The sequence below is a fragment of the Loxodonta africana genome, chromosome 1 (genome assembly GCF_030014295.1).
Source record: "Loxodonta africana isolate mLoxAfr1 chromosome 1, mLoxAfr1.hap2, whole genome shotgun sequence".
In the NCBI taxonomy this organism is placed as follows: domain Eukaryota; kingdom Metazoa; phylum Chordata; class Mammalia; order Proboscidea; family Elephantidae; genus Loxodonta; species Loxodonta africana.
The window spans coordinates 183,162,582-183,188,098 of NC_087342.1; the positions used below are offsets into that span (position 1 = coordinate 183,162,582).

At 43.0% G+C, this 25,517-nt stretch overlaps 1 protein-coding gene across 1 annotated transcript in view; it reads left to right on the forward strand.

The window, feature by feature from the left end:
* Window positions 1–5,265: 5,265 nt before the first annotated feature.
* The window catches only part of SLC35F1 (solute carrier family 35 member F1), a 544,808-nt gene continuing 524,556 nt past the window's right edge, over window positions 5,266–25,517 (forward strand). The window contains exons 1-4 of the mRNA XM_064294807.1: window positions 5,266–5,386; window positions 5,559–6,083; window positions 6,166–6,318; window positions 11,908–11,917. Coding sequence (XP_064150877.1) covers window positions 5,266–5,386; window positions 5,559–6,083; window positions 6,166–6,318; window positions 11,908–11,917 — 809 coding nt within the window. The remainder of the gene's footprint in view (window positions 5,387–5,558; window positions 6,084–6,165; window positions 6,319–11,907; window positions 11,918–25,517) is intronic.

The window sequence follows — 25,517 nt, forward strand, 5'->3', positions numbered from 1 at the left end:
TGCAAATTTACTGTGACTATGTTTAGCTATACATATATATATATGTATATATATAGTAGTATGCTTAGCTGAAATAAGAAACAGTTGCAGCTCTGTTCCCTTACTTTTCACCCTTAGCTACGTCTTCTCAGAAAGGGGCCGCAACAACACCAAGAACTCAATGGAGGAAAAAAAAAAAGTTTGATTCTTCTGCCTAGAATTTACATTTCTATTCTCCTCCTACCCTAGAATCATAGGAAAGGAAGTAGAACATTTTTGTGAAGCAAGTTACACTTCTTAGGTTTTTTTTTTTTTTCCTTTATTCTATCAATATGGCGTGTCACATTAGTTGATTTTCAGAAGTTAAACAAACTTTGTAGTCCCGGGATAAATCCCACTTGGTCATGGTGTATAATTCTTTTTATATGTTGTTGGATTTGATTTGCTAGCAATTTGTTGAGAATGTTTGCATCTATATTCATAAAGGTATTAGTCTGATATTGTACAGCCCACAAGCTAAGAATAGTTTTTACATTTTTAACTGATTAAAAAAATCAAAAGAAGAATAATATTTCTTGATATGTGAAAATGATAACAAATTCAGATTTCAGTGTCCCTGCATACATAAAGTTTTATTGAAACACAGTCACAGTCGTTCATTTGCCTATTGTCTATGGCTGCATTTGCGCTGCAATGGTAGAGTTAAAGTTGAGTAGTTACCATACAAACTATATGGCCTGCAGATCCTAGAATATTTATGACCTGATCCTTCTCTGAAAACATCTGCTAACCCCTGCTCTAGATTATTGGTCACCTTACATAGTTTCTTTGCGCCTACAGTAATTTTTGATTAATTGCTGGATATTGTGAATATAGGTTGTAGAAATTCTGGCTGATGGTATCTTCCTCAGAAGACTATTAAGTTTTATTCTAGAAGGCAGTCAAAACACTAGTGCACCACCTTCATCATTTTGGGGTTTGGTTTTGGGCTCTGTTATGGAAGGTTTATTGTTTTGGCCTTATTTTTAGGGCAAAGACCTTGCTGCCAGAACATTGTCTTTATACTTAAAACAAAAACAAAAAAACAACCAGTTGCTGTCAAGTCAAGTCTAACTCATGGCGGCCCCATATGCAGTTCTTGGGTGGCACAAGCTGTTAATGAGCTTGGCTGCCTTAGAAGAAAGGCCTGACTTCTGAAAAACCAGCTACTGAAACCCCTACGGAGCATAGTCTTTCATACTTACGATGTGGCCTTTTTTCATGTCTTATCCAAATGTCTGAGAGTTCAGAAAGTGCTCTCTGCCATGTCTGGGTGAAACACCAACCTCTATCCCTCCCAGCACAGTGCAGCCTTTGAAGTCTCTGCTCAGCTCTCTAACTTCCCAGCAGCTTTCTTTGCTGGGCCTTCCAGAGTTTTGCCATGTTCATTTAAGCTTAGGGATTGGCTCTGAGAATAAATTTTATGCAGATTTTTGAGGCTCTTTCTCTTGGCCCCTCCTTTCGGGAACTCCGCCCACCAAATCCCAGTTTCCTTCGCATCTCTGAACTCTGATCTCTGTCTCTTCTACCCAGTGAGACGCCACTCTCTGACCGGGCACTCTTTCCTTGTACTTTGGTTTGGAAAATCCCCTCACGGTGACAGCTGGAATGAACACAGGGAAAGCTGAAATGAATCACCTAATGTGTTTCATTTCTTACTCGTTACTCTCAAGGATCATAGCCTTACATTGGCTATCATCCAACATTTTACACAGCTTTTAAAATTGTTCATGGGGGGGAAGTTATTCCAGTACCAGCAATTCCATCACATGCATATGACCATACGACCCAGCAACTCCGTTCCTAGGTGTATACCCTGGGGACAATTATTTTAGACATAACTTTCACTCCAGACATATATATATAAAACCATGTATATTATTGCTAATCTATATGTCTATCCTGATAAAAAAGATACATATTATTATTCCTGTTTCTAGTGATTAGGAAACTGAGGCATAGAAAGTTTAAGAGAATTGACTAAAATTACCCGTTAGTCAATAATAGAATTGGAACTGGACCTGGGATTTTTTTTGGCTCCGGTTCCTATAATAATATGCTACCTACTTAGTTACGGAGAAGTCAGTGTATAAATTCCACACAACAGTCACTAAAATTTTACCCTAAATTTTGCAGCAATATTTTTGTGGATGAAAATATTTAGAGGAGAGAATATTAAAGTCATTGGTTAAAAATCATAACTGCAGCTTATGAGGGTTTTGTTCCCCTATACACAGATAATTCATAACTGATTCTATTTAAAATAGTGAGAGTTCCTGAAGTATCATTCACAGACTTCTGGCTAATATCTTGGGATATTAAAATAATCCTGACCCATTTAGAGGAAACTGATACTGCTGCATCAGTGCACATGGAAAGCTTTCTGTTGATAGAGACTTTCTATGTTTTTGGAAATGGAACAATTTACAAATAATACTTAGAAATTGTAAACCTATCAAAATGTTATCTGACCCTGCAGTTATGCCTTCTTCACAACTAGTGATGCTAATCGCCTTCTCTAACTCCCTGTCTTTCTCAGCAACAGCTTACAAATAATCCTACAAACAGTATTCTGAGTTTCTCCCAAAGGAATATGTTTCCAAAATACAAAATTAAGAAGTTACAGAAATAAACAGAAAAAAGGAGTAAAAACAGTCTTTGAGCTCTGTTGCCTATTGTCTGTTTCTCTGCTTTGTCTGTATATTTTAGATCACTAATGTTGTCCACAGAGTGTTCTTTCTTGATGAGGCGTGCTCATAGAAGTCCTTTGATCTCCTAATTGTTTTATACATTTCTTGGATAAGACCTATCCATTCTACTTCTCTTCTCTTCCCCCTCTCCACATATTTTCCACTAGCCTTTCTTTCTTCTCTCCTGTATGAGTTCAATTATGTGAAAAAAAAAAAGCTCAGTTATTCTAGATGCCATACATGTAGTACTGTGTGCTGAGTGGATTCAGCCAGACTTAGGAGAGTCAGAAAAAGGTTACGAGAATGACATAAGGGAAACATATGGGCCACTGGGCATTTGCAGCAACACCAGTCATTCCAGGCAACTGTTCAGCAATTTGGGGAGGATCATCAATCACTTTTGAAGCAAGACTCTGAAGCTTTTATTGAATACAATACACAGGTGCACTCTATTCTAAACTGACGCAAAATGTATGGTGACTCTCAGGTCTACAACACAGGCAAGCTTCACTCTTCCCTGAGTGGAAATGTCTTCAAAATGGGCAACACTTAAGAAGGTATAACAGAGTGCCAACTTTTGCTTCCTGAAGGAATCCATAAACAGAATGAGTGTGTACCTTAAGGGAAGCTCTAGTGATGTCATGGCAAGTGTGGCAAAATTCTTCGTGGAGTGAGTGTTTTGTAACAGCACTGTGCCACTAACCACTAATGACCCAGGAGTGATAACTAAGCAGTGAGGCCCTGGACTAATAAACTGCATACAGATCTCCTACTTGGAGCTTTCACCCGTCATCCTTTGGTTCAGAGACGGAGCATAGATTTTGAGGCCAAGGTGACAGACAAGGCTCTTGCAGTGGGAAAGGGAAACAGGCTTTCTCCACCTCGTTTCTGTTGAAGTCCATGTCAGACATCCTACTGTGACACCTGCACTCATGACAGCTGTTCTCCTCTCTCTAATGCTACTTAGCTACTTTTTAGGAGACAAGCATGGAGCAAGGAATCAGGGCGTAAGAAAGGGACCCAATGCTGTATCGCCTCTACAGTGTGAAATGATAAAAACTGCGTGAGACTGCGTTGAGGCCTTTTCTACCAGCGGGAGTGACATTTTACAGCTCTTACTTGTTACTCTCTCATCTTGGTTTTCTCCTTTCCTGTCTCAATGGAGACTTAGATCATTTGGATTCAATAACCCCTCTAGAGAAATGACTAGAAGGCAATGCAGACATTCAAAGGAAGCAAGCCAAATGTGAAGGAAGAGGGTAAGGTAACCAGTCATTCCAGCCAGACACCTGAAATTACCGTAAATATTGTTTTAATAGAGAGACTCCTATCAGGATACGCGCTGCCAGGTTCAGCTGAGGTGTATTTTATTCACGTCTCTTACATTTGGTGGGGGCCCCAAGGGCAAACGCATTGTGAACTCTTGCTTACAAAATTAGAAACCTTAGTTCTGTTTGTCACAACTCTTCAGCGTCCTGTGCAACTCTGAAGTGGAAAAAGCTGAGAATAAAGGATTGTTGATAAAGAGTACCACAAAGTGTTAATTACAAAAGGAAACACGTTCTAATTTGGGCTATTTATTTCTTTTTTTGTAGAAAAAGACTTCAGGGATATTTCAGGTAGTATTTGGGTTTTAAACAAATTGAAACATAAACTGGAGAGGTTTTTGGATACTTGTTTTCTCAGGTTTTTGATGTTAAAAACAAAACAAAAACCCAAACAGACCCCCAACACTGTTAAAGGGGATGTGAGCTTACTGCTTAACCGAACAATCCATCCTCTTTTTATCCTCTCTTCCCTTTCCCCCCTCTGCTGATCATAGTCCATTCCTTTCCTGAATGTTATTTTCTGCCCAGCCCCTTTCTCTGCCGTAAACTCTACCACGAGTTTTTTTTTTTTTTTTTTGGGGTGGCCTTTCAGCGCTTTTGGATTCGGGGGCGGTATTAGCATGCCTTTGTGTAAATAAACATATACTCAGGGCAAATAATACCACGTATTGTCCTGAAATGGGAAAATTTTAAAGAGCACATCATTTTTCACTGTAAGATCCCTATCCAGGCAATAAAGATAAAGGAAAATGTGAAAAATGTATCTCAATTATTAATTAGGGTTTGGATTAATAGGTATAGGAGATGCCTGAGACAGAGTTAGTTCCTTTGGTAGAAATATGGTCGCGTTCAGGTTTCAGATTTCTGTGCTAGAGACATAGGGCTTTCCTTTTGGGGAACGGAGAGCCTCTGGTCATAAGCACCAATGAAGACGACATCAGGGCCTCCTGCTGGGTGGTTTACCTCATTTAACTCATACAACAATCCCAGGAGAAAGACATGATTAGCCCCATTGCACAGAGGAATAAGCGTCTCAGTAGATTGCTTAGGGTCACTTTGCTGGTAAGTTTCAGAGGCGCATTGGAACTCAAGTCTGCCTGTGATCCTTTGGCGGCGTTACATCGCCCTGAACAGAGACGTTTTGAGTTGGTCTAATATGCTTTTCTCAGTTCCCAGAGTGAATTTTTCGTGAGTTGTTTTCTTCTCCCATTTCTTCCAAGCCCATTACGATGAGAGCAGTTGTAACATTTAGGATACTGGAGTTTTGTTTTCTAATGCGGGGCCGGCGCCTGCTCAGGAGCCCTGCCGCTGTCCCGGGCTGGTGGTGCTGGATTCGGAGGCGCCTCGCAGGTGCGAGAAATTCCCTTCCAACTTCGGAAGGAGGATCCATCTCCAGTCCGCTCAATTAAAAAAACAAAACAAAAACCTCTTCGCCTAAACCCAGATGTTGGGCTTCCCTATCTGTGGACTAGTTAGAAGAGAGTAGGGGCACTAAGGGACCTCGGGAGCGCCCTCTGGCGAGAGCAGAGCGTGCGTTTCCCCGCCCTCGCCCCCCTTCGTCGCCGCCGCGGCGCCCCCGCCCGGCTTTCAGGGTTCACTCTCGGTCTCTCACTCCGTGAGACACAGACGGCAGTTTTCCGAGCGAGCGAGCGAGCGAGCGGCGGGCAGGCTGAGGCGGCGCCAGCACAACTGCCGCCGCTTGCCCCGAGAAGACCTCAGCATCGGGAGAGGAGGCCCTCCATTCTTTTTCCCTCTCCCTGTAGGGGTACCTCGAACCCACAGACCTCCCCACGCCCCCGCGCGACTCTCTCCGCAGCCACTCCACGGGGCGTGCCAGGACTTGGGGACCCCGCTCAGGCAGAGCCAGGGCAGGAGGCGGCGGCGGCACCGGCGCGGGGGTGCCGGCACGGCCGCCAGAGAGGAGTGAGTGGCGGGCTGGGCGGCGGTGGCAGCGGTAGCGGTGGGGGTCTCCCCGCCTCGCCGCTTCGCAGGCAGCACCGCCTCCCCGGGCCGCGGCCGCCCGGCCGGGTCCTCTGCGCGTTCCCGGGCCCGGAGCCGGCGCAGGATGCGCCCGGCTGCGTTCTGATCGCCGCCGCGCCGCCGCCTCCGCCGCGATGATCCCCCCCGAGCCGCCGCAGCAGCCGCTGCAGTCGCCGCCGCCAGCCCCGCCGAACCATGTGGTGACCACCATCGAGAACCTGCCGGCCGAGGGCAGCGGCGGCGGCGGCGGCGGGAGCCTGTCCGCCTCTTCCCGGGCCAGCGTGCGCCAGAGGATCCGCAAAGTGCTGAACAGGTGAGCGGTGGCGGCGCGGAGCGAGGGCGCGGGGGACCGAGTCTGCGGGCGCCCGGCCCGGGGTACCCTCCGTCCCCAGGGCGGTCCCGGAGGCCCTTTGGGACGGGGTCGGGATGGGCGGAGAATGAAGAGGCCGGGCGTCGACGGGACGCGCGCTCGCGGATACGGCGCGGGCACTCAGGCTGCCTGCGGGAGCATTGTCCCGGCGCGCGGGGACCCGGAGCGCCCGAGCTGCGGCTGGTCCGAGGAGGGAGTTGGGAGAGAGGCGGGGTTTTCAGTACCTATCTACCCTGTGTGTGTCTGCACTCACGCCTAGCACACGCACGCTGCCTCACTTCCTCCCTTTTCCACTCTCACCCAAGCTTTCCGCTCAGGGGCGGGAACGGAGCCGGGCCGAGGTGGAGGCGGGAAGGCGTCAGGCTGCGGAGATAGCGTGGAGTCGCCGGCCTCGCGCCGCCGCCCGCCCCACCCCAGCGGTTCCAACCCCCTAGCCCAGGGATGGAGTGGGGGCGACCACCCGGCGGGCTGGAGGGGGCCCACTTCTCCTGCATGTCGGTTCAGTCGCGGCTCAGACTCATCTTGGCCGCGAGCAGGGAGGGGGAGACTAGAGGCCTGGGTCAGACCCTTGCAAAGTGCAAAAACGTTCCGGGAAGGGTGTGAAAAGGAGGCGCTGGTCGTTCCAAAGCACGCTAAGCCAGAGGAGGCGAACACCGATCGCCAGCGCCTCCTGTGCTGGAATCTGCGCAGTAGCTCGATCAAGGACCGAGGCGTTTTAGGATGAGGACCTGGGTTAACGTGAGGATAGGGGCTTCCCTGGAGCCCCTGCCTAGCCTGTGATGTGAAAGGAACTTTTACTTAAGTAACTTGAAATGGTGGATGAGCTTCCATAAAACACACACGCGCGCGCGCGCACACACACAGAATCGCTTTTGTGTTTTTATTTGGGTGCGTGTGTGTTCTTCGGAGCGCCTGTAGCTCTGTTTATACAGTCTTCTGTATGGTACAGTTTTGAGTAGCCAAGATTCCCCAGGGAATTCACATCGACCTGTCTGGGGCTTAAGGCTCTATTAGGAGTACAAACTGTGTACAAAAGTAGAAGCTTGAAAGATATCTTTATTTTGGGAGAATGGTTTAGTTTAGTTCTATCAAAACCCAAACCGTTCAAGAGTCCTCTCTGAAAACAACGTGTGTAAGACTGTGGTTACTTCTGCATTTTTCCATTTATCAAACAAGAAGAAATTCACTCTGAAGTGAGACATGAGTTGGTAATGTGAAGTCAGACCTTTACATTCCATTGATTTGTAGTGGGGAACAACGTCTTCCAAAATACTGTATTTAAAAGATAATGAGCAGAGTAAGTCAGGAAGGTGCTGGCTCATGTGGGTTTCCTTATTCTTTATGAGTACCTGCAGGTTTTTTTTTTTTTTAATATCTTGGTATTGGCTATTTAAAATTTTAAGCAGAATATATTAATTATTAATTTTCCTCATCAAACTAGAAAAAAAAAACTGGTGCAGTAGGTCATTTATCTTGCCTTAATTGTAAATTATTATTGATTCTGTGCAAGTTATTTCTTCCCATATAATGAATCTTAGAGTCCAGGATAACAAGATTACTGCACTGGAAATGAGGGAACTTGCGTGGTTGTCATTCCTCTGCCACTAACTAGCCACGTGGCTTGGGGCAGAGCCCACCGTCTCTCTGGGTCTCAGTTTCTTCATTTTGTAAAATGTGTTTCATTATAGTTGTCTTACCACCTTTACTGTGGTTTTGAGAATTAGATAATACTGAAAAAAATACTTGGAAAAATATAATGGTCTCTACAAATCATTTATTCAACTTGTTTTTGTTGTCTCAGGTGTATATGGGTCTGTGAGAGCAATACAGGGAAATAAAGTTAAGTTACGGTACATTGTGTGTAGAAATTTGTGCTTTACAAAGTATTCTGGGATTTCTGACATGAAATACACTATTCCTCATTCTTAGAAGAGGAACTTGGGCTCAAAGTCTGAGTTAATGACACTGAATTGAAGGTACATTTATGACTAGAACCCTAGGGTTATAATCTTTAGACAAACTAAAACGCATTTATCTGTCTTTCAAAGTTGTTCAGAATTTTCAATGTAATATTTCATATTGAGTAAATGACTTTTCCTCATTCTTAAAGCATAAGAAGAAGCCATTTCTTTTGAGAAAAAGCATCTCTGGTAAGGAGAGTGAAGAAAAAATCAGAATAAATTAAAAAAACTGGATGGAATAATTTCTTCAGTATGGTGATTGGCTTGGCTTATATGCCATGATTATGTCAACAGGAGATAGCCTTAGTAGTGGCTACCAAGTGATGGACTCTAAGCAAAAGCAAGAGCATGGGGAAAAGTGGAATTTTACAGGTATAGTGGTACAGTGGTTAAGAGCTCAGCCACTAACCAAAAGGTTGACAGTCCAAATCCACCTGCTGCTCCTTGGAAACCCTATGGGGCAGTTCTACTCTGCCCTCTAGGGTCCCTATGAGTCGGAATCGACTCAATAGCTACGAGTTTTTTTTTTTTTTTTGGTTTCGCGCTAGTACCGGGTATGGCTTCCCTTGGGTTTTAACTGTTGGGATGTGTTAGACTAGTGTTTAGCTGCTAGTGGAAACTACTTGCCAATCAGGAATCTAGGAGCCAATCTGGAAAATATCCCTCCAACTTTTGACATACAGATACTTTACTGTGAGCTGGTTGGGGGTGTAGCTTCAGTGACCCAAGTGGGGTGGCACCTCTGTTGGTTCTTGGCGTCACTTTGGGCCAAAGGTTCAGTGCTGAGAGACTGAGGATGGTGCAGTGGGACTAGGAGTGTTAGAATGCAAGCAATGCAAACCTGGTCACCTGCTTGCCATTGGTCACAGTATATAACCACAGCTGTAGAGCCTTGATGGTGCAGTGATTAAGCACTCAGGTGCTAACTCGAAGGTCAGAGACGTTCAGATCCACTGGAGGCTCCACGAGAGAAAAGACCTGGTGATTTGCTCCTGTAAAGATTTACAGCCTATGAAACCATACAGGGCAGTTCTATTCTGTCCTGTAGGGTCACTATGAGTTAGAATCAACTTGACAGCACACAATGACAGCACCTGCCAAGCCAGGGGAAGAAGTACAGACCCTTAAGCTGTCTATATGCATGTATAGCTCCTAGGTGACACAAATGATTGTGTGCTTGGCAACTCACTGAAAGGTTGGCAATTCAAATCCACCCATAGGCAACTCGGGAGAAAGGCCTGGCAATCTACTTTTGAAAGATCACAGCCATGAAAACCCTATGGAACGTAGTTCTACTCAAAAACACACGAGGTCACTAAGAGTTGGAATTGACTTGATGGCAGCTGGTTTTATGGTGTCTGTATCCTGTTTGCTGAGGAATAAAGAAAAGAGTACTGATCAATATTTAATTAAAAGTACTTGCTCTCAAGGGTCTTAGAATAAAAAATGCAGCGTTATCTTGAAGAAACCAACTTTACATTATCCTACAGGATTTTATTTCCTTAGAATAGCTCTATGTTCTTTCCCCTTACTTTAAAGACTTGTAGAGCTGGATTGCAGAATTTTGTCCATGACAATTGGGGCATCTCACTGATTGTTCAATTTCTATAATGCAATTAGAGAAGGATGTAATAGTATTCATGACTTTGGTTAAAGAGGAGATGATAGATCATTTTTTCAACCAATTAATGGATTGTTTCATGTCCTTACCCCTTTTTCCCTGTCCTATTTTAAATCGTTTTGGCGGTGAGATGCAAGACATACATGGTGATTTAAATACTGCAATAATTATTACTTCTTTAATTTCCAAAGACTGGGAATAATATATTGGTTCAAACAAGGAAAAATGATCGCAAATTCTTCCTCACTTGTTTCTTTTTTTTTGTTGTTTCTTAGCATGGAGTAGTATTTATTATCCTGCCATGGGCAAGCAAGATATGACAAAAAGAAAATACCTCAAGGGCAAACAGTTGATGATCCTGTCAGAAACTGCTGATAACAGGGAGATTTCTTAGAAACATGGAGGTGTAGATTCTGAGTAGATATTGATGATTTTCTCCTCTAAAATGGTTACTTAATGAAATGTTTTTGAAAAATGAATGATAGCTGGTTTTGTGTTTTGCATGTGTGTGCTTTTGCTTAGTTTTTTCCCACTTGAATATTATTTTCAGTTCCTAACAAAAATAATCATGAATTTCTGGTTTTAGATCTATACTTTCTTCCAAATAAGAGACATGTTGGGTTGTCTCAAGTTACAAATGGTTTGCTGTCATTTTGAGTCTTTCGTTGTTATCGTTGTTAGGTGCCATTGAGTCGGTTCCAACTCCTAGCGATCCTAAGTACAGCAGAATGAAACACTGCCTGGTCCTGTGCCATTGTCACAGTTGTTGCTTTGTTTCAGCCCATTGTTAAAGCCACTGTGTCAGTCCATCTCGTTGAGGGTCTTCCTCTTTTTTGCTGATCCTCTGCTTTACGAAGCATGATGCCTTTTTCAGGGACTGATCCTTCCTGATAACATGTCTAAAGTATGTAAGATGACGTCTTGCCCTCCTTGCTTCTTAGGAGCATTCTGGCTGTGCTTCTTCCAAGATAGATTTGTTCTTTCTTTTGGAGGTGTTTAATCATTAGAACGGAACCATTGGTGACCCTGGGTCATCCATGCATTTGATTTGGAACTAACTTACATTTAGATTCATTTTCAAAAGAAGCCTTGATGGCACAATGCTTAAGTGCTTGGCTGCTAACTGAAAGTTTGGCTGTTTGAACCACCCAGTGGCTTCGAGGGAGAAAGACTTGGCAGTCTGGCCCCAAAAAGATTACAGCCAAGAAAACCATATGGGGCAGTTCTACCCTGTCACATGGGGTCACCGTGGGCCAGAAGCAGTTCAATGGGACCCAGCACACACACACACACACACACACATTCTCACACATTCATTTTAAAATTTCTGAACCTTTTTTTGGATTCTAAACCAAGGAACATTAAGGAGAATACATTGGAAAGTTGGTAGCAAACCTACATAAAATCAATGTTCAAGGGGGAAAGTTATCACAGAAGATGGGAAAATATGTATTTATAGTCCTTCTGAAACATTAAATTAAGGTGGACGGAGCATGGAGAACCCATGGAGTAGCTGTCAAGGAATGGGGTTGTGCTTAAATTAGATATTAGATCCAGCTGATGAAGACATATAATTTAAATGATCCTTTCTCATCAAGTGAGAAGACTTTTGTTAAGAAATTAATGGTGAGGTTGTTTCTCAGCCTGCTCCTTCTAACAGATGTCAAAATGAAAAAGGGAAGATCAGCCAATAATGAGGATAATTAATACAAAATATTCCAAATGGAACTGTGTGGCATGATTCAAAACAGACATTTTTAAGATCGGTAGTAAATAATGTCTGAAGGATGCATTTATTTTTATCTGAAAGAACAAAACTATAAAACTAAAATAAAACACGGTACAGTGTACTTCTATTTATGCACAGTGCTTGGAGAAATGAATGTTCATATTAAAGGACCATTTGGTTTACCTCAGATAAAGATGATGCATTTCCAAGTAGTCAACAGGTGGTAAATATATTTGTCTTCATATAAGTTTTCTTTGACCTTCTACTATTTCCACATCCTTCGGTCCCTCAGGACCATTATCATAGAGGTCTGTCTTTACTGTGCACAGCTGTAGGTGTAGACGGTATAGGAAATTGAGCTGGCTGCCCATCGTTACTTAATTCAAGAGCTGATTTATTATTTGGTTGCCGTTTCTCATCAAAGTAAAATGCAGAATATGAAAGTACTACCACTGAGTTTTAGTTTAGATTTCTCATTCATTTCAGTTCAGGCTAATAGGCATTTACCGTATATTTTTCAAACACATTAAGTCTTGATTATGTTTCGAAAGATGTATGTTTAGGAAGTCAAACTCTAGTAGACACATGGGAAAGACACTCATAAATATTTGGCCTATTTCTTGAATGTGGCCTGAACGTACACAAGTACGCATTCATTTATTCTTAAGCAGTTACTGTGTGTGAGCCCTCTTCCGGAGGACGCATACATCACAACCTGGAACAATACTCCTTGTCTCTCCCTCCCCATCAAGACCTCTGTGATTCTGTGATAATTTAAAAGCAATACCTTAAATTTCATTTTGTAACTTCTCAGATTAAACCAAAACTAAACTCATTGCCATCGAGTCTATTGCTTCCGAGATTATGAGCCACCAGTTCCTACCACTTTAAACAAATTGATTAGGGAAACCTACTACATAAAAGATCAGAAAAAATCCTAAAAGCTTTTTTAAACCAAATCATGCTAATTATATCCAGATTTAGGGTAACAGGACTACAGTTCCTAATCATCCTTGATTTTGGAAGAAAGCACAAAGTGCTCTGATTCATCGTGTAAGAGAACAATTCTCTGGTGTTCTTTCCCCCTCATTCATTCATTAATTCATTCAGTTAGTCAGTCACTTATTCAAGAAATATTTACTGTGTGATTATGTGTTGGGCACTGACTGGATCACAGTGGTGAACCAGACAGCCATGGGCTGGTGTGGCCTGCTGGGTGTTGTTAGTGGGGCAGCAGTTTCTAACTTTTATTACCCTTTCAGCATCATTTAGACAAGGTAAAAATAAAGATAACATAGACCACCTTGCAAAAATGATTAGATATTCAAGCTTATGTAACAGAAGTGCACAAGAAAAAAAAAAAGGCTCCATAAATTGAGATTTAGGTTGCTTCACCTTTGGGAAAAGTGCTCAAGAGAAAGACTGAATCCACAGTAAGAATGTTCAGTGTATACAGAAAATCAAGCAGCAGATCTTTCTTCTTGATGAATACTCTAGATTTTTTTTTTTTTTTCATTTAGGGCTTAAAAAAAGGAGCCATAAATGTTCACCTAACTTCACAAAAAAACTTCACAGTGTAAGAGAAAAAGGAGAAGAGATTTGAAACCCATCCTGCCATTTCAGGATGAGCCTATCAGAGTCATTGCCAAATAACCCAAGAAAATAGAGTTTACTGAAAATATTATCATGCCAATGATGAATAAGCTCCAAGGGGCTTGGGCATATGTTTATGAGTTGAGAGAGATGTATATATGACAACAGCATGAGGTTGAGTTGGTGAAAGACTGGATACTTTATTATGTTATCCAACCTAATGAGAGTGTATGAGTTAAAATTAGCATTTAGGCAGTGGCTCAAACATTATAAACCATAAATTTGCATTATAAAGCATTGCATTATATGTTAGTTTCATATAACAAATGTTATTAAAACATTTTCATTATTATCCTTTTTATAGTTGGGGCAACCAATTTATGTGGTCACAGCCAAGTGCTTTTATAAGACCCTAGAAGAGAGAGGCCCATACCGTATGGAGACATGGCAGAAGGGACCAGGGATGGTATTTGCTGTTGGCATTGACAGATGGGTAGGATAGGAATATATGGGTGGGGTGAGAGAAAGAATGAACCATTCTTTCTCTCACGAGAGATTGGGAGAGGATTAAGTGTCCAGTTTTACAAGATTGTAGGATGTATAGATATAAACATGAAGAAAACGAAAATCCTCACAACTGATAAGCAACATCATGCTAAATAGAGAAAAAATTGAAGTTGCCAACAATTTCATTCTACTTGGATCAACAATCAGCATCCATGGAAACAGCAGTCAAGAAATCAAACAACATATTGCATTGGGCAAATCTTCTTTGAAAGACTTCTTTAAAGTTGTAGCAAAGATGTCACTTTGATGACTAGGTGCATCTGACCTAAGTCATGGTCTTTTCAGTCGCCTCATATGCATGCAAAAGCTGCTCAGTGAAAAGGGAAGACAGAAAAAGAATTGATGCATCAGAATTTTGGTGCTGGCAAAGCATATTAATATACTTTGGACTTCCAGAGGAACAAATAAAATCTGTGTTAGGAGAAATACAACCAGAATGATCCTTAGAAGCAAGAATGGTGAGACTTCGACTTGCTTACTTTGGATACATCATCAGGAAAGACCAAACATTAGAAAAGGACATCATGTTTGGTGAAGTAGAGGGCCAGGAAAAATAAGGGAAGCCTTCAATGAGATGAATTGTTACAATAGGCACAACAATGGGCTCAAACCTACCAATGACTATGAAGATGGCACAGGACTGGGTCATGTTTTGTTTTGTTATGCATAAGGTTGCCATGGGTCAGAGCCCACTCGATGGTGATTAAAAACAGCAGCAACAGGTGTAAAGGGTAGTAGAATGAAGTAAGGCTTTTTGTAAGATGGGGTTAGATAATAGAAAGCCTTGGATATTTGGATAAGAAGTTTGACTTCATTCTAACTAACGATGATGGGTTATTATCATTGCAGATTATTGAGTAAAGAAATGACATGATCAGAGATGTGCCTGAAGAATGATATTCTGAGCAAAATCATTAAGGAGGCTCCTGCAGTCATTTAGGGAAGAGAAATCTGGAGTCCGAATGAAGTGGGGCACAGCCAGGATAGAGAGGAAAGTCTTGTGATTTTAACAGAATCTGGACCAGGGTTGAAGAGAGGAGGATTAGATTAGATTATTTTGGGAAAACATCCAACAGTGCTTGGACCATAGTGGGTGGGGAACATAGTCGGTGGTTGGAATCCACCAGTGGCTCCATGGGAGAAAAGACCTGGTGATCTGTTCCCATTAAGATTAGAGCCTAGGAAACTCTATGGGGTCGTTTATACTTGGTCCCGTAGGGTTGCTATGAGTCTGAATGGACTCTACTGTGCATAACAACAACAGGGAAGAGATCTGCTTACCAGGATGGAAGGGGGACAGGGTGCTGTGTGAACTGTAGAGGTGGCTAAGAAGACAGTGGCCAGCTACTGAGGAGCATGAACATAGACGTGTGCCAGACCAGACTGTGATAAGAGCAGAAATCAAGAGTAAGCATTTAGAAAAAGAGTGCTTTTACGTTCCTTTGTTCTAATATTAAAATTTTGGAGATTGTTTTTGTAGGCTTTTGTTTCTTGCCATTTCCTTTTTCTAGTAAATTATTTTTATTGTGGTTTACAGAACTACTATCTGCAATGAATTGAAAAAAAAAAAGATAACTGACGTTCTACAGCAGATAGTCTGAGAAACACTGGCCCTGGCCCAATGTCCAAGTGGGAGCAACGGAGAGTCTAGATTTTGGGAGGACATCTAATCAGGAGATAAGGCATTTTCATGGACAGGGGTTCCTCATAGTGGTGGCATTAGGCTGGTACCAGTAATGGCCCTGGAAATCTGTACAGTCCCAGTGAGTGGTGTGTAGGCAGCAGGGCAGGCTGAACAATAGTTAAGTATCAAGGCCTCAACCAAATAGCCTGGAGTTCAGTTGGGGGCCCCGTCCTAAGGGGCTCCCTAAAATGTTGGCAGGGAAACTATTTGGAGCTGAAAAACAGTACAGGGTAGCAACCTAGTTCTTGTGAATGGGCTGTAAGTGGGATGGGTGGACAGTGCTACCCCTCTAGGAGGGCTGATGGGTCTGGATGACAGAAAGGTGGGTCAGGGCTACATGGGACCCCAGCATTAAGTGGAGGGACTACTGCTATGGCTTCACTCCAGGTTAGGAGACATTCAAGGGATAATTAGTTAGGTGAGGGGAGCAATCTAGGTACTAGGGAATGGAGCCTATGTTCTAGTAGGGGGCAGGTGATTAACAAATACATAAGAAAAATAGTAGTGATAAATACTATCCAGTGATGTAACAGAGAGGTAATGCGTGGTCCTTTAATGTGAGTTGTTGGAAGAGCCTTCTCTCTCTGGAGACATTGAAGCTAAGATCAGAATGACCAAAAGGAATGGAGCACTTGAGCATCAGGAGAAAGGGCATTCCAGGCAGAAATGCTAAGATGAGACAAGCAAGCGTACTGAACTGAAAGAAAGGGAGGCTGGAGTGCAATAGAGAGTGGAGAGTGGTAGAGGAGGAGATCAAAGAGGGAGGCAGGGACCAAATCTGTTCGGATCCCACAGGCCAGGGAGAGGAGATTAGGTTTTAAGCAACTGGAAGGCTTTAAGCAGAGGAATAATCTGGTTAGTGTTTTGAAAAGACTTTCCTGGCTGCTGTTGGAGGATGGATTGCAAGGGAGACGGTGGCTAGTGGAAGAAAAAGATGTTGGAGGCTTGGACTGAAAGATGGCAATGGAGATGAAGACAAATGGTTGTATTTGGGAGTGATTTGCTTTGGAAAGTGTAGAGTCCATGGAGCTGACTGAGTAATTTGATGAAGTGGTTGAGAGAGAGGAATAAATATAACTCCCTGTTTTTTTTTGAGCTTTAGCAATTGGGTGGTTGATGGTGCCATTTACTAAGATGGGAAAGGAATGATTTTTTTTTTTATTGTACTTTAGATGAAGATTTACAGAACAAACTAGTTACTCATCAAACAGTTAGTACATACATTGTTCTATGACGTTGATTAACGATACCACAACATGTCATCACTTTCCCTTCTCAACCCTGTGTTCCCTATTACAAGCTTTCCCATTCCCTCCTGCCTTCCAGTCCCTGCCCCAGGGCTGGTGTGCCTCTTTAGTCTTGTTTTGTTCCATGGGCCTGGGGAAAGGAACAATTTTATTAGTAGAGTGTCAAGAGTTTACTTCTGGCTGGTAAAGTTTAGCGTGTCTACTGGAAATGTCAAATGACAGCTCAAGTATGGAATTCTGGGGAAAAATCAGTGCTTGGGATTTGTATTTGAATGTCATCAGGATGGTCCTGGATAAGGATGCCTAGAGGCAATGAGTAAATACAGGAGAAAAGGGGTGCCAAGATTAATCCTAGGTGTCTTAGTTACTTAGTGTTGCCATAACAGAAATACTACAAAATGGGTGTCTCTAAAGAACAGAAAATTATTTTCTCACAGTTCAGGAGACTAGAAGTCTGAATTCAGGGTGTGGCTCTAGAGGGAGGCCCTTCCTTGTCTGGCTCAGTTTCTAGTAGCTGCCAGCAACCCTGGTGTTCTTTGGTGTTCCCTGGCATCTATCTTCCCCTTGGCTGTGCTCTTTATAGAACATAGGTTTAGGATCCACCCTACTCTGATATGATTTCATTAACATAGCAAGAGAAAAACCCTGTTTCCAAACAGGGTCAAATTTTGGGAGGGTTCACAATTCATTCCATAAAACCAGGAGCCCGCCAACTTTCAGAGTCAAGCAGAGGAGGAGGATCCAGCAAAGGAACTGGAGACGAGGTCTGAGAGGTTGGAGAGAAACAAGGAGAGTGTGGTGTCCAGAAGACAAGAGAAAAAAAGTGTGTCCAGAAGGAGGAGATAAGCATTCTGCTATATGAGAGTAATTAAGAAAAGGGGAGAGAAATGATCAGGAATTTGGCAACAAGAAAAATCTTTGGGGCCTTGATAAACACAGGCTCGAGGAATGTTGGGGACAGAAGCCTGAATGGAATGGTTTGGGGTAGGAATATGAGGTGAAGGGGATCAGAACATGACTTTTGAAGAGTCCAGTCCTAACGAGGAGCGGGGTGAAAGGAGAAGTCTTTTGCTAGAGGAGATAGACAGCAGCTCTGTGTGTTGATACGAGGAATATAATGGAGAGGGAGAATTGCATATGCAGGAGAGGATGGGCATAAAGGAAAGAGGGAAGTCCTTGAGAAACCTAAAGATGGTGGGATCCAAAGCACAGGGAGAGGGGCTGACCTTTGAGAGGAACCAGGATAGGAGACTGGAAAAGAATTGATGCCTTTGAATTATGATGTTGGCAAAGAATATTGAATATACCATGAACTGCCAAGAGAATGAACAAATCTATCTTGGAAGAAGTACAGCCAGAATGCTCCTTAGAAGCAAGCATGGCAAGACTACGTCTCACATACTTTGGACATGTTATCAGGAGGGATCAGTCCCTGGAGAAGGACATCATGCTTGGTAAAGTAGAGGGTCAAGGGAAAAAAAGGAAGACCCTCAATGAGATGGATTGACACAGCAGCTGCAACAATGGGCTCAAGCATAACAACGATGGTGAAGATGGCGCAGGACTGGGCAGTGTTTCATTCTGTAGTACTTAGGGTTGCTGTGAGTGGAAACCGACTTGACAGTACCTAACAGCAACAACAACAACAACAGGATACTGTCCATAGTGTAGGAGAGACGGCAGAGAATGTGATTTTGTAGATTTGGTGGTGGAATAAAAGCAAATTCCTGTCTGGCTGCTTCCCTTTCTCCGTGAACTCTGAGGCAAGGGTATCAGTTTAGAACACATGAACCAGGTGGTTGGGAAGAGTCCCTGAGTGGCGCAAACGGTCAACACACTTGGCTGCTAACCGAAAGGTTGGAGATTTCGGTCTACCCAGAGGTGGTTGGGATGACAGCCCTCGCGATCTGCTTCTAAAAACTCAGCCATCGAAAACCCCATGGAGCACAGAACTACTCTGACATCCCTGGGGTTGCCATGAGTTGGGATTGACTCTAGGGCAACTTTTTTTTTTATTTAGATGATGGGGAAGAGTGTGGGACCTTTGTAAAGAGAGAAGTAGAAAATAGTAATTTTGAAGAGTAAGAAAGGAAACATTATATACATACATACATATATATATATATATACATACAGATACTATATAGTAGTATCTAAGGGAAGTATTATGTGCTTATTGGAGCCCTGGTGGCGCAGTGGTTTAAGTGCCCGAATGCTAATGGAAAGGTTGGAAGTTCGAAGCCACCAGCTGCTCTGTGGGAGAAAGATGCAGCAGCCTGCTTCCTTAAAGATTACAGCGTTGGAAACCCTATGGAGCAGCTCTGTGCTGTCCCATAGGGCTGCTATGAGTAGGAATCAACTTGACTGCAACAGGTTTTTGGTTTTATGTGCTTATTTGACATTTGTGGTGGTGTTGGTAGAGGGTGTGATGGGCAAAAAGAAAGTGATGCTCTCTAGAGTCTGCCTTGGAAAGGGTTAAATCAGAAACAGATTGGCCTGAGCAGCAAGCCAGAGCAATCAGTGAATTCAGTGAGGAATATCATATTGTGGCAGGGATGTTTGAGGAAGCTCAGCAGGACTTGGGTTCTCACTGTATTTGGGAATAGGTGTCAGAGAAGAGGGAACTAATGGCCACTTAGAGATTTGGTGCCTGGGTGACTGAGGCGATGGTGTTCCCATTAGAATGTGTTTTCTGTCCTGGGCAAGTGACTTAACTGTTCGGGGCCTCAGTTTTCCCATTGTAAACCAGTTAAAATCATCCCAGGTCTTCACTTGCTATTGCATTTGTGGGGTTTTCATATGCAATAGTATCTGGGAGATGGTTGGAAAACTGGCAAGGCCTATGTAATTTTTTTCCTGGTCATAGAATTAAAGCGAGAGCCTGGATTTTCTGGGGTCTGTGCTGCTGCCAGGCCTGTGATCAGTGCTGACCTGCCTCCTCAGCGCGCGGAGACTCAGGTGCCCAGGCACTGCTTGGCCCTGCCAGTCTCTCAAGAGCACTTGCCTGTCAGCCAGAGTCCAGTTGAAATGCATCTATTAACAAGACACAAGTCTGTTCGCATCACTGTGTTCTTTTACTTTTATTTTTGAAAGCTAGATATATTTGATTGTTGTTTTGTTCTGTTGTTTGCGGGTGCATGTCTGACTCCGTGTGTGTGTGTGTGCACACGTGCTCGTGAGGGTGTGTGTATATGTCTATGTGTGTATGTCTGTGTGTGTTTTAAAGAAAGCCTCTTCTTGGGAAGACCAGTTTGGCATAAGGCATATGTTCTGTGGTCTAATTGTGCCTCTCAGCGATGGCGCTTTGATGGTACCTGTGGTTTGTAAAGGAGAGTTTGACAGGCTTTGGGAAAGGGTTCCTGCCTCTTGAACTGGGGAGGTTTCAAAATGAGCATTGGCCCAAAAGGCTCCATAGAGCTTGTGGAGGGAAGGAACAGAGCAGCTTTAATGTGCTAATGAGGGGAGCCCAGATGCCAGTGGGATCAGAGGAGCTCTTTGTGGCTCCGGATTCCTGGGGATGGCTGGAGTCTCTGTCCGAATCTGGAGCCTGCTGCAGGCAGGGGAAACACTGTTCTCTCAGAGAGGTACCCATTACTCAACAGGCAGCCTTATAGCCCGCTCCCAATGCTGATGGGTGCTCGAATATCCCAGGGTGGGGGTGACAGCTTGAAAATGGGGAGGCTGTGAGGCAGGGGGAGGGCAGAGGCTGGTGTATGGCTTGGGCACCAAAGTCTCCCCGTGCTAAGGAGGCAGGTCAGCACTGATCATACACCTGGCAGCAGCGCAGACCCAAGACAATCCAGGCTCTCGTTTTAATTTTGTGACTGGGATAACAACTGCATAGTAGGGAAGGAGAGATCTGTTCTGGAGGGTGGGTGTAGTCCGAAAGCTCTGGAAAGGACATTTGCAGCTTCATGAAATTAACTGTTTGCTCTCCAGTACTGCCAAGCTTGGTGAGTGGCATTCAAGCCAATGTGAAAGGAAGGAATTGCTGCTGGAAACTAGTGCAAATCAGTTTTTAGCTAGTTGTGGGGTAAGCCTGAAACGTCACAAAAAAACAATGAAACAAAAACTGCCACCACCCAGTGAATGCTGGAGTGAAATACAAGCTCTGATGACCTGTTTCATTGAGTGATGGCTCTGGAATTGCTAGATGGGAGGGGTTAGGAGCAGCCATTTGGCTGGAAGCAGGCTTGGGGAACTTTCCTTGCTTTTATGTTCACATAGTGAGACCAGAGTATTTACAAAGATTTTACATTTCCTTGCACTGACCCTATCTGCTGATGGAGAGATGGGGTAACCAGTGCTTCCCAGCCACGCTTAATGCTGCCTGTGGATTTCATTAGAAGTTTAGGGTCATTATTGTGTGTGCAAGCATCATGGGTTCCCAGATAAGATACACAGATGAAGATGATCATTCCATGGTATCTTGACCTTTTTCTTTGTCTCATATTTTTCCTTTCTGAATATTTCTGGAGATATATAAATATATTTATGTAATTGTTGTTGTTAGTTGCCATCTAGTTGATTTTGATGTATGGTGACCTTGTGTGTGCAGAGTAGAACTGCTCCATAGAGTTTTGAAGGCCATGACCTTTCAGAAGCAGATCTCCAGGCCTGTCTCCTGAAAGTACCTCCAAGTGGGTTCAAACTGCGAACCTTTCATCTAGCAGCTGAGTACTTAGCCATTCGTGCCACCCAGGGACTCCTCATAATATGTAATACCCATTATATGTATATCATCTCCCAAATAATATGTAAAGTAGATATTATTTGTCATGAGTCTTTGTCTATCCACCTGTTTCTGTCTGTCTCAGACACACACACACACACACACACACACAGACCTATAGGTGGAGAATAGTTTTCCATTTGGAGATATTTGTTTTCCTTATTTGACAATGGAAGTCCCTGGGTGGCACAAACGGTTAAGTGCTTGACTATGAACCAAAAGATTGGTGGTTCAAAGCCACCCAGAGGCACCTCAGAAGAAAGGCCTGGTGATTTGCTTCTGAAAGGTCAGGGTCTTGAAATCCCTATGGAGCAGTTCTACTCTGCAACACATGGATGGGGCTGCCATGAGTCAGAATTGACTTGATGGCAACTGTTGGTTTATTTGACGAGAGTCCCCAAATTTCCTTGCTATTTTTTTTTTTGGTTTAGAGTTGGTTCAAGAAGAAAGCTTTATTTTTAATGTGTTTTATTTTTATTTTGGAACCACACTGAATTGGTATTACCTAAGGTAATAAAAATATTCAGTGAGAAATTACCTATGAGCTAGCAGTATCTGAATGTGTAAATGCACCTATACAGCAGACACCCCAGAAAGGCTCCCCCCCAATCTTCTTGAGCCATATATGGTTTCATTATATTTCAGCTCCATTCAGGAGGCAGTGATATGGTGCTTCAGCTTTAAAATTTTACCCTCTTTACCTCCCCTGACTCAGACAGTTTTTGTAATTTCACTGTCTGTCAGGCAAAAGCCTTCTTAAAAAGATTTGTTTTTTCTTTTTCCTTTCCCTGATCATCCCATTTATATCCTGCCCCTAATGGGATGCATGCATTTTGGATTGACCTTCCCTAGTGAAAACCGGGGTGCTCTCAAGCCTAAAAAATTATAGGCAATAAGGTGCTTGCTCATCCTGGTTTTAGAAAATTGATCATTTGCAGCTCTAATGCTGATAAATGGACTCATTTGCATCCAATGCGAAGAAACCGTGTTATTACCCACCCCAGCCCCAAAGTTAACTGCAACCTGAGAGCATGCTTTCGACGATGACAGAGGAAAAGAACTGTTTAAGAGCGTTCATAGCAATGGGTGTCAGATTGCTCATTTTGGATATCAGTTTGTCAAAGAAAACAGTGATTGTTGGAAGTATGCAAATAGCAATGTATGCAGAATGGGCCAGTGCACCAGGATTGTAATTTGCTGAGCTATGGATTAGAAAATTAAAAGAAAAAATACAATTTTTTTTTTTTAGCAGAATCATCTTCCTGACTTTCTTTGTTATAGTTGGAATGTAGTTCATTAGATTTAGGAACCTGAGAATTTTTTTCATTTTTAGTTGCCATTAGGCAGGCAGGTTAAGTAGCCAGAGTCTACAATGCACTTTTCTTTTTTTTCTAAAAAGGAAATCTCCACAGCCTGATGTATTCTACCACTAACTCTTGGAAAGGGTGGTTGGGGGATATGAGACATATACAAGAAATGGAGGAGTTTTTTTAAAAAATTTATTTTGCTTTAAGTGAAAGTTTACAAATCAAGTCAGTCTCTCGTACAAGAACTTATACACCCCTTGCTGTGTTCTCCTAGCTGCACTCGCTCTAATGAGGCAGCACACTCCTCCTCTTCACCCTGTATCCCCCGTGTCCATTCAACCAGTTCCTGTCCCCCTCTGCCTTCTCATCTCCCCTCCAGACGAGCGCTGCCCACATAGTCTCATGTGTCTACTTGAGCCAAGAAGCTCACTCCTCACCAGTATCATTTTCTGTTTTTCAGTCCAGTCCAATCCCTGTCTGAAGAGTTGGCTTCAGGAATGGTTCCAGTCTTGGGCTAACAGAGGGCCCGGAGAGCGTGATCTCCGGGGTCTCTCCAGTCTCATTCAGACCATTAAGTCAGGTCTTCTTACAAGAATTTGAGATCTGCATCCCACTGTTCACTTGCTCCATCAGGGATTCACTGTTCTGTCGCCTTTCAGGGGAACCATTAGTGGTAGCTGGGCACCATCTAGTTCTTCTGGTCTCAGTCTGATGTAGTCTCTGGTTTATGTGGCCCTTCTGTCTCATTCTCCTTTGCTCCAGGTGAGATCAATTGATGGATCTTAGATGGCCGCTTGCTAGCATTGAAGACTGAAATGGTGGAGTTTTAAAGTGTTTCAGGAAACAATGCTAAGGGGGAAAGCCTTGCAAAGAACTAGCCTTATGTTTTTAATATTGTTCCGCTGTCTTAGCCATTAAAGTGATTGGCTTCATGGTGCATATAATGTTAATTTCTGACTCCTATTAGGCAAATATTAGCAACTGTTCAAACAAAGGGGGGGGAACACAGATGGCGTGTGACATGTTACTGAATTAAATGCACCCTCGTTCTGTGTCAAAATTCCCATATTGGTGAATCATCAATTTATTCTTTGTGATATTTTGAACTTAAAAAATGGATAAAGTTAAGCAGTAAATAAGGAGCCCTGGTGGTGTAATGGTTAAGAGCTTGGCTGCTAACTGAAAAATTGGTGGTTTAAACCTACCCAGTCACTCTGTGGAAGAAAGACCTGGTGATCTGCTCCTGTAAAGATTATAGCCTAAAAAACCCTATGGGGCAATTCTACTCTGTCACACAGGGTTGCTATGAGTCAGAAATCAATTTGACAGCATCTAAGAACGACAAAGCAATGAATGGCATTATAAAGCCCAAGTTTTCAATTTTAAGGAACCATTGGGCAGAACTGTGAGTGCTTAATGCGCAATATGAAGATAAACTGATTTTGAAGCTCAGTCTGTATAACTTTATAACTTTCAACCAAAACACGAAGGCACCTGTGAATCTGAAAGCATCCTGACTCCCCAACCCTAAGTCTGGATAAGGTACCCTACCCTATTCCATGTGCTCACTATATATTATTACATAAAACCCAACCAAACCCAGTGCCATCGAGTCGATTCCGACTCATAGCAACCCTACAGGACAGAGTGGAACTGCCCCATAGAGTTTCCAAGGCGTGCCTGGTGGATTCGAACTGCTGACCCTTTAGTTAGCAGCCGTAGCACTTAACCACTACGTCACCAGGGTTTCCTGTGTTATTATTAGTAGCAGGTGAAAGAAACAAAATACAAAAAAACAGGAAATAATTGGGAAGAAGGAAACTGATTGCTGAGAAAACCGCATGAAGGTAGAGCCCATGTCTGTCTTGTTGATTGCTTTCTGCCAGTGCCCAGCATAGTGCATGAACATAACTGATGTTGAATAACACTAAAAAAAAAAAAAAAATTTTTTTTTTTTTTTAATGAATTAATGGTGTACTTATGGGGGGCCAAGGGGCCCTGGTGGTACAATGGTTAAGTGCTCGGGGGGTAACTAAAAGGTTGACGATTCAAACCCACCAGCTACTCTGCAGGAGATAGATGTGGCAGTCAGCTTCCTTAAAGATTTACAGCCTTGGAAGCGTTATAGGGCGGTTCTACTCTGTCTTGTAGGGTTGCTATAAGCCTGAATCAGCTCGATGGTAACGGGTTAATGTGGGCCAGGGAAGGAGAGGTGAGATTATTAGAGGCATAAGTATTAGAAGTCTTAGTTCAAAGCAAGCATGGAGAAGGGAGAACAATATTTTTTATTGTTGTTCTCCATAAATATCTTCCTAAACAATTTTCCACCAGTTAGAAATCAATTTGAGTTAGATTTCTTCTTTAAATGCATCAGCCTGGGAGAATTAAACAAATTAAATTCGTATCCATTGTGTGTTTGCTTTAGGAAAACATAATCCTAAGTGTGGCTCAGAGATGGAAACACATGAAAGTTAGATCTCTGCTATCAAGAATATTTTAATCTAGTTCATCAATTACTAGTCAGTTAGACTGCTTTCCTTTTAAGAGCTTAAATCAGTCACCAGGAAGGATGGAAGCACTGCTTGAAGGTGTCTTTGGAACATGGGACATTAGGCACGAGGGCAGATCTGGCTGGATTTTTAGAGCAGGGAAATTGTATCATTCGAGAGCTCTAAACATTGTGGGCTAGG